The sequence below is a fragment of the Palaemon carinicauda genome, chromosome 1 (assembly GCF_036898095.1).
Source record: "Palaemon carinicauda isolate YSFRI2023 chromosome 1, ASM3689809v2, whole genome shotgun sequence".
NCBI lineage: Eukaryota > Metazoa > Arthropoda > Malacostraca > Decapoda > Palaemonidae > Palaemon > Palaemon carinicauda.
Window position 1 is genome coordinate 215,975,126 of NC_090725.1, and position 10,000 is coordinate 215,985,125.

Sequence of the window (10,000 nt, forward strand, 5' to 3'; positions counted from 1 at the left end):
AGCAAAAAGTTTGGAAGAGAAAATACATTACTTGGAAGGATGGAGTGCCTAATATTCTTCAGCAGATGGCACTTTTGAAATCAATGTGATGCAACGTGAGATGAAAAGCATCACATTTTTTGGGGGGCCGGGGGGATGAGACTATCCCGAATATTTAATTCGTATTATATATATATATATATATATATATATATATATATATATATATATATATATATATATATATATATCTATATATATATATATATATATATATATATATATATATATCTATATCTATATATATATATATATATATATATATATATATATATATATATATATATATATATAAGGTAAGTTTTGATCAGTTTTGCTTGAATTTTTAATCATTTTGATACGCACTCTTTGATTAACAATCAGTATTTTATTGAAACGTATAACTGAAAATATTTCCATGTAAAAACTGTTTGGCTAGATTATATACTTTTTACTCACTGTTTCATCCTAATGTGTCAACAAAAAACATGAATATATGTGCATTATTATTTACCCAGAACAATCCAATTATCAGGGTGTAAGATTTTCAGTGAAAAAGAAAAAATAAATAAAGCATTATTAAGTGTTTTGATTTAATGCCACAATTCAAAAGTAGAAGTCTTTGCAATATCAACTGGTAAAAGAAATCATATCAATAATGCATTATGAGTACTGTTAGCCTATGTGATAAGTTACCTAATTCTTAAGCTCTTTAGATTTGAAAATCACAATCCCACGGCAACAAGATATGGTTGAAGTAAAGAAAAGGGCAAGTGAATAACAGCCCCCTTAGCTTGGCATCTAACCACTCCCCTCAAAAAAAAAAAAAAAAAAAAAAAAAAAAAAAAAAAAAAAAAAACTATCAGTCGTATTCATGTGGTACCAATAGATAATACGATTCTGTAAAATTGCAGTTTTTATATTTTTTAAGAATATCCTTCAAGTAAATTTAACACTATTTTAATTTTACAAAATCTCTCTCAGACATTCTTATCCAGCCTTTACCCGTACAAAACTTATTTTATCAGTCTTATAATTTTAGGTATACTTCTTCGTCATATTAACATTTTTTTCCCTTTCTTCGTTAGAGAGAAATTTTAATTTTTGCTATGCGTTGCCTTACTCATACACAGTTAGAGAATAGAAAATAGATTAAATTGGAGTCAAAATTGATTTAATAAATTGATTAAAGGAAGGAAGATTGCAATGAAGCTGAAATTCCTTAGGTTACACTTCTTAAAACAGAAACACGCAGAGCAAGTTAAATTAAGGCCAAAATTTATCTCTTTATTTGAAAAAAAAAAAACCGATACATAGAATAAAAAATTTATAAATCCACTAAGCGTTCAAACGGACATAATTGCAAAACTTTTATACGATCTCTCTATTGATCATCCCTGGTGACTTCAGTAATAATCTATAACAGCAGGAACCTCGTTAGAATGAGAAATGAGGTAACAACATTGCCCTGTCGGCTGATGTTACAGCAATAAATTAATGTCCCTATTAAAGTAAATTGTAGATCATTATATAAATTTTTTTGGTAAAAAAATGGAAAATGAAGAATAAGTAGATACGGCTTTCATCGTTCATTGAATCCTAAAACAGCATTTGCCAGGACTTTTACTGACGGCGTTGAACGCGATGGGTATGCATGACATACTCGTAGAGCGATGGTATTGTTAAGTCCATATCAAACTTCTTCAATCTTTCTTGGCAATTGTGGTTATGAACGGGAAGGGCGCATGATTACTGTGTGCATGTCTTTATCCGGGTATGTTTCCTTGCTTACATCCGGGAACTCAATTGTAAAAGAAGCAACTGGACCTGAATTACGCCAGGTTCCCTCTTGAATTCCTCTTTGAAACGCTATTTCCTTTCATACAGATAAATTCTATTGGCTTCTTAACCCTCTGAAATGCTATCAAATATGCAAGAGAATTAGATTAAAATCAATCAATAAAAAGATGGCAAACGACACTGGATAGGTTGATTTTGAGTATCCTTCAATCCTATTGTAAGGTCAGTCCTTACTTATATATGTATAGAAGTCCATCGTTACGGATGATAACATTCAAAGTTTCTTAATAAATGTTACATCTGGTGTGATACTCCTGTTGTTTGTGTGCATTCATATGACCTGCCGGACTGAACTTGGATTTGCCTACCTTGCCACACGTGAGACATGTTAACTGAGGATTCTATGCTGTGGCAAGGGTTTCTATGCCAGCTTGTAGAATTTTGTTTTTCTTTTATGTTCGACTTGACTTTGCATTTTATTTTTTTTAGGGCAACAACACCTTCAGGGTTTAATTTTTTGTAGTCCATATCAAAGTTGTTTATGGAGCTTTCCTCCAGCATACAGATCATATGACTAAACGATCATTGTTGGCATTACGTTAGCAAGGCTTCTCTGCTTATGCATCTCATACATTTTAAAATTAATATAGGCTTAATTTGATCTTTCCAGACGAAGCCCAAAATTTTCTACCAAGTGGTTATAAGAAATTGTTCATTTTTTTTCCAGATGGTGTAGATATAAAAGTGCAGTGTTTCTAAATGTTTAAAGGTTACTCATGCATGGGTTTGGAAAGAAATAGGATAATTCCAAGGAGAGTGGTCATATAGATTTATAATCAGCGACTTAATACCCTCTTCATCAGGCTAGGACCAGAGAAAATTATACAATTGCTGCTGATGATTCGGCAGATAGACCTATAGGCTGCCCCAAACCGAAATGCTCAGCTCAATTAGGATGGTGAGGTTTCAAACATTACTAGAAACTATTGAGCGTAAGGAGGTTTCAAATTCAACATCCAAGAAATTACAAGGTGTGAATATTTCTAATAAGCTACCACAACCCTAAAGAAGAGCCGAGATGCATACTGCTTTCCATACTCATAATATAGTGGCTAGTCTCAGTTGTTTAGTAGTCTATATAAAACCATTTTCTTCAGTCTGTCGAAAACCCTGTTTATTATATCCAGGATATCTTTTTACCTGGTGTGTGTCACGCTTGTTCATTTGAACGGTATTTTTCTCTATTTTTTGTATATATGCACTCTACACCTCTCTGTCAACAGAACCAGTTTGATCCGGTTTTTTCTTTACCGGGAATCTCTGATTGGCTGTTGTACCAACCGTGTTTCACACAATTGTACATAATTCCTTTTGTATATATTATGCTTGTATCTTCGCTCTTCCCTCGCACTAAAACGAACATGAAAATTCATGTCTGGTTTTTCCTCTGTGATATTGTCTGTCTTGTGAACTTGTTATGTCCTGTTGCCTTGAGGTTTTGTATATAAGGAGAGTGTTCCACGATAATATAACTCAGTCGTTTCCAATCTGCCTTTGAGTTCACACCCTTACTCGGCGCCGTCACATTGGTGACCCCGGAAGTCGACTCGCTCCCACTGCCTTCCACCCCCACCTCCCTCGCCCCTCCATCGTTGGTACTATGACGGAGACGGACTCTACTGCAGTTGGAGCCGCAGCCGCCCCATTGAAACTTTCACCGTTCGCCAGCAGAGAAGCATTCGCTTGGTTTCAACGCGCTGAAGTCCACTTTCGTATCAGTGGCGTGACTCGCTCAACCACCAAAGTGGATTATGTTCTCGCGGCGATACCCGAGGACACCTTCCCAGAAATATCCGACTGGCTTTGTGAACAGGGAGACACCCCAATAGCGTATGACGCCCTCAAATCATACCTTCTGCAGCAGTACTCGCCGTCGCCAGCCGCCCGTATAGCAAAGCTTTTTCAGCTCTCGCAACAACCGTTGGGGGACCAAAGGGCTTCGCTTGCCCTCAGGGAAATGACCAGTATCGCTCGCCTTCAACCTGCCGCAGACGGCTCTCCTCGTGAGGTGAACCTACTCCGTGCCCTTTGGATACGCCGTTTACCTGAACCTGTACGCGCTGCCATACCCGATGTCGATAGTTTACCCATAAAGGACTTGATGACCAAAGCCGACGCCCTTATGGACAGCCACTTCAAGACCTCCATCAACGCCTCCACCCCTGACGACGAGGATGCCTATTCAACGTCAACCGAAGCTGACATGAATGCTGTAGGACATACACCCCTACCCCGTGACGTGCCGAAGCGGCGACAAAGCCGCCCACCACCCACCAATCGCTCGCGCAGCAACGAACGACTTCTACAGCCACTTACTACCTCCCATCCGCCGCAGTTTTGCTACTACCACTTCAGATTTGGGGCAACCGCGAAGAAAGGTGCCAAAGATTGTCAGTGGCCAAAAAACGTGTAAGTAGGCCATCGCTTGTGGCGGTGGCCTCCCATGTTTCTAATCTTTTCTTTTTACAGGATGCAGGAACGGGCGTGCGATTTTTGGTAGACACGGGTGCTTGTCGTTCTCTTTTGCCAAGGAAACTCTTCAAGGCACAACGTAGTCTGTCTACATCTGCCGACGTCCGCTTGGTAGCTGCCAACGGATCTGCGATACCCACCTACAGTTACGAGAACCTCACATTATCGTTTGGAAACGGTAAATTCAATTGGAAGTTTCTCGTTGCTGACGTCACAATGCCAATCCTCGGTGCGGATTTCCTCTCTCATTTCCACCTTCTGGTCGATGTCGCCCACCGACGATTGGTCAACGCAGACTCGTACTTGTCGACACCTCTAACCTCGCTCTCCACATCAGCGCACCCACGGATGCCTACGCCCACCTCCTCACGTCGTACCTGGAAGTTTTCTGTCCAGAACTTCGCCAAACGCCCACAGTTCCTGCCAAGCACGGTATTTATCACCATATCAAGACGACGGGACCCCCAGTCTTCGCAAAATTCAGACGTCTGGCACCGGAACAATTGGCAGCCGCCAAACAGACGTTCGCCGAAATGGAGAAAATGGGCCTTTGCCAAAAGGCCTCCAGCCCATGGTCGTCACCCTTACACATCGTTCTGAAGAAAGACGGCTCCCTCCGTCCGTGCGGGGATTACAGGCGCCTGAACATGCAAACAGAACCGGATCACTACTCCCTCCCAAACATTGCCGATGTAACCTCCTACCTGCACAAAGCGAAGGTTTTCTCTACGCTCGACCTCCTGAAGGGGTATTATCAGGTGCCTATGAACCCAGAAGACATCCCCAAGACCGCCATCACCACTCTGTTTGGCACATACACCTTCAATTACTCCTGTTTTGGCCTTCGTAATGCTGGGGCAACGTTTCAACGTCTCATGGATGGCATCTTAGGGGACCTCCCTTTCTGTGTATGTTTTGTGGACGACATACTTGTGTTCTCCTCCTCAAAAGAGGAACACCTCCGTCACCTGCGCATCGTGCTCGACCGCCTGCAAAAAAACGGCCTTGTAGTCAGGTACGACAAGTGTACCTTTGGCGCCAACGAAGTGTCGTTCTTAGGGCACCGTATCACTCCTGAAGGAGTCCATCCCCTCCCTGAGAAGGTAGCAGCCGTTCAGAATTTCCCCACCCCCTCGACCGTCAGAGCTCTGCAGGAATTCTTGGGCATAATCAACTATTATCACCGTTTTCTGCCAGCTATTGACGCCACTCTTGCTCCCCTCTACGCCTCCCTCAAGGGCAAGCCAAAGGACCTGAAGTGGGGTCCCCTTCAAGAAACAGCCTTCTGCAATGCAAAGAAGGCCCTATCAACTGCTGCGGCTCTCACTTTTCCTATCCCACACGCCCCTCTCCTTCTCTCCACCGATGCCAGCGACATCGCTATTGGTGCAGTACTCGAGCAGGTGGTCAAAGGCTCGCCCCGCCCATTGGCCTTCTTCAGCAGAAAACTGTCCAAGGCAGAATCGGGTTATTCTACCTTCGATCGAGAATTGCTGGCGGTGCACTTGGCTGTCCGTCACTTTCGCCATTTTTTAGAAGGTACGCCCTTCGTCATTCGCACAGACCACATGCCTCTGGTGCACGCCTTCACTCGACAGTCTGACGCCTGGTCCGCCCGTCAACGCCGACATCTCTCCGCCGTGGCTGAATACAATTGCACCCTCCAATACGTCCCTGGGAAAATGAATCCCGTTGCCGATGCCCTGTCAAGAAACACGTTGGCTGCCGTTCAACTGGGATTGGATTATAATGCCCTGGCTGAAGCCCAATGACAGGATCCAGAGTATCAAGCTTGTAGGACATCCTGCACGTCCCTCCGTTGGGAGGATTTTCCCCTCGAAGACTCCAACACCACCCTCCTCTGTGACGTCAGTACTGGTAGACCGCGACCTTGGATTCCTGCTCCCTTGCGCCGACAGGTGTTTGATCTCATCCATGGCCTTTCACATCCTTCATGCCATTCTACTGCACAGCTGCTGAAGGCAAAGTTCATTTGGCACGGCATTTCTAAGGATGCTAAGGATTGGGTCTGTGCCTGTACTTCTTGCCAAACTTCCAAAGTACATCGACACACGGATTCAGGAGTGGGCACCTTTCCTCAACCTCAGCATCGTTTTGCACACATTCACGTCGACGTTGTAGGCCCCCTACCTACATCACAAGGATATCGTTACCTGTTTACCGTCATCGACCGCTCCACTCGTTGGCCTGAAGCCATTCCCATGGAAACTGCAACGTCCGCCTCATGTACTTACTCTCTGGATGGATTTCAAGATTCGGTATCCCTGAGCATATTACTTCTGACAGGGGAACCACTTTCACCTCTCAATTATGGACGTCATTAGCGAATCTCCTGGGCATCACCCTACATCAGACAACGGCCTACAACCCCGCTGCCAATGGAATGGTTGAACGTTTTCATCGCACCCTCAAAGCAGCTTTGATGTCCCGCTGCAAGGATTGCAACTGGTTTACTCAGCTTCCCTGGGTCCTCCTGGGACTAAGGACCACTCCTAAAGATGCCCTCGACGTCTCGGCAGCCGAAATGGTGTATGGCGACCCGTTGGTCGTCCCTACCGAATTTTTTCCTTCTACAACCTCCTCCAACGATCTCCAGCGCATATGTCACGTCGTGGGAAAATTTACTCCGTGCCGCCAGACTTACAAGCCCCCAGCGAAGCATCACATACCAACGGACTTGCACTCTGCAACGCACGTCTTCCTGCGCAACGAAACCAGCAAGCACCACTAACGCCCCCTTACACGGGCCCTTTCCTTGTGATCCGACGCAGTCCGAAATCATTCCTCCTAAACATTCGAGGCAAAGAAGACTGGGTCTCCATTGATCGTCTAAAACCTGCTTATCTTCTGCCAGATGACCCGCCTACAGTTCGCCTCTCTAGATCAGGGCGCCCTATTTAACATGTACAGTATGTCATTTATAGGGGGGGAGATATGTACCAACCGTGTTTCACACAATTGTACATAATTCCTTTTGTATATATTATGCTTGTATCTTCGCTCTTCCCTCGCACTAAAACGAACATGAAAATTCATGTCTGGTTTTTCCTCTGTGATATTGTCTGTCTTGTGAACTTGTTATGTCCTGTTGCCTTGAGGTTTTGTATATAAGGAGAGTGTTCCACAATAATATAACTCAGTCGTTTCCAATCTGCCTTTGAGTTCACACCCTTACTCATCGCCGTCACACTGTGCAAGCCAGGGGATACCTCTATAATGTAAAACGACCTCGAATCATACCTCCTGAAGCAGTACTCATAATCACCAGTTGCCTGGATAGCAAAACATTTTCAGATCTCTCAACAACTATTGAGGGACCAAAAGGCTTACTCATCCTCAGGAAAATGCCCAATATCACTCACCTGCAACCTGCCACAGACAGCTCTCCTCATGAAGTGAATCTAATTCGTGCTCCATGGGCATGATGCCTACCTGAACCTGTACATACCCAGTGTTGATATTTTACCCATGAAGGACCTGATCCCCAAAGTCAACGCCCTTATGGACAGCCACTTAACCACCTGCCAAACCTCCATCAACGCTTCCACTTCTGACGAAGTGTAAAACTATCCAAGATCGATCGAAGCTGACATGACTGCGGTAGGACACAGGTGACCACCCTGTGATATACCGGACATGAGACAAAGCTGCCCACCCCCCACATATACCACCCGTCACTTACACCTAAGCCAACAAACTTTCCAGCCATCTATTGATGCCCATTGGCCCTAGTTATGCCGCTATCACTCCAAATTTGGGGCTTCTGGGAAGAAGTCTGCAAATGGCTGTCAGCAGCCGAAAAAACAGGTAAGTAAACCATGGCTTGTTGAGGTGGCCTCCCTTGTCACTATTTTTTTCTTTTTACATAATAAAGGTACGGGTGTGAGTTATTTGGTAGACATGGGCGCTTGCTGTTATCTTCTACCAATGCCACTCTCCGGAACATAACGTAGTCAGTGTAAGTCTACCAATATCTATAACTGCCGACAAATATGGGATACCCACCCATAGTTAGGAAACAGTCATAGTATCGATTGGAAACACCAAATACAATTGGAAGTTACTTGTGGCTCATGTCACATTGCCAATCCTCGGTGCTGACTTCCTCTCACTTTTCCAACTCCTAGTTGATGTCCCTCATCGTTAGATAGTCAACTGGGATTTGACACTTCCCTAACCCATCCCCTCCAACTTCCCTCATCACATCAGTGCACCCATGGATCAATACATAACCTCCTCACGTCGTACCTGGAAATTTTCTGTCAAGAACTTCGTCAGACGCCCACGGTTCCAGCTAAACACAGTAATTATCACCCTATCAAGAAGACGGGGCACCCAGTGTTCAATAGAATCAGACGTCTGGTGCCGCATCATTTGGCAGTCACTAAACAAATGTTTGCCGAAATGGAGAAAATGTATCTTTGCCCTAATGTCTCAAGCACATGGTCGTCACCCTTATACATCGTCCTGAAGAAAGATGGCTATATGTGTCTGTATGGGGATTATAGGGGCCTGAACACATACATATCCGGATCACAACCCCCTCTTGAACATTGCTGACCGGCCCTCCTCTTCGCACAAAGCAAAGATTTTCTGCAGGCTTGACCTCCTGAAGGGTAATATAAGTTACCCATGAACCCAAAAGACATCCTGCTTTGACCTTTGTAATGCTGGGGCCACTTTCCAACGTCTCATGGACGGCATCTTCAGGGACCTCCACTTCTGTGTATGTTACGTGGATGACATACTTGTGTTCTTTCCATCTAAAGAGGAACACCTCTGTCAACTACGCATCATGCTTGACCGCTTACAGCAGAACCTCCTTGTAGTCTGGTACGATAAGTGTACCCCTGACTCCAACGAAGTATCGTTCTTAGGGTACCACATCACTCCTGAAGAAATCCAACCCCTGCCTGAGAAAGTAGCAGTTCTTCGTAACTTCCCCACACTCTCAACTATCCAAGGACTGCAAGAATTCTTGAGCATGATCAACTATTATCATAGATTCCTGCCAAAAATAGCTGCCACTTTTTCCCCCATCTACATCTCCCTCAAGACTTGGAGTGGGATCCCCTTCAAGAAGCAGTCTTCTGAAATGCAAAAAATGCTCTATGAACTGCTGCTGCTCTCACTGTTCCCATGCCATATGCACCTCTCCTGTTCTATACTATACCAGTGACATCGTAATTGGGGAAGTACTCGAGCAGGTAGCTACACCCTCGACCTTCCCATTAGCCTTCTTTAGTAGAAAACTATCCAAGGTGGAATTCGGTTACTCTACCTTTGACTGCGAATTGCTGGTGGGGCACATGGCTATATATTACTTTTGCAAATTCTTGGAAGGTATGCAATTTGTCATTCACATGGACCACATGCCTCTGGTGCAGTCATTTACTCGACAGTCCGAAGCCTGGTCCACCCGTCAACGCCGATATCTCTCCGATGTTGCTGAATACAATTATACCCTTCAGGACCTCCCTAGGAAAATGAATCTCGTTGCCAATGCCCTAACAAGAAACACACTGTGAGGACGTCCCTTTCGATGATTCCAACACCATCCTCCTCTGTGACGTCACTACTGGTAGACCTACACGATGGATACATTCTGATGTGCACCGATGGGTGTTTA

General features: G+C 44.2%; 1 protein-coding gene across 1 annotated transcript in view; it reads left to right on the forward strand.

The window, feature by feature from the left end:
* The first annotated feature begins 9,743 nt into the window (after positions 1-9,743).
* Positions 9,744-10,000, forward strand: part of LOC137638213 (inner centromere protein-like) — a 775-nt gene continuing 518 nt past the window's right edge. The window contains exon 1 of the mRNA XM_068370302.1: positions 9,744-9,895. Coding sequence (XP_068226403.1) covers positions 9,744-9,895 — 152 coding nt within the window. The remainder of the gene's footprint in view (positions 9,896-10,000) is intronic.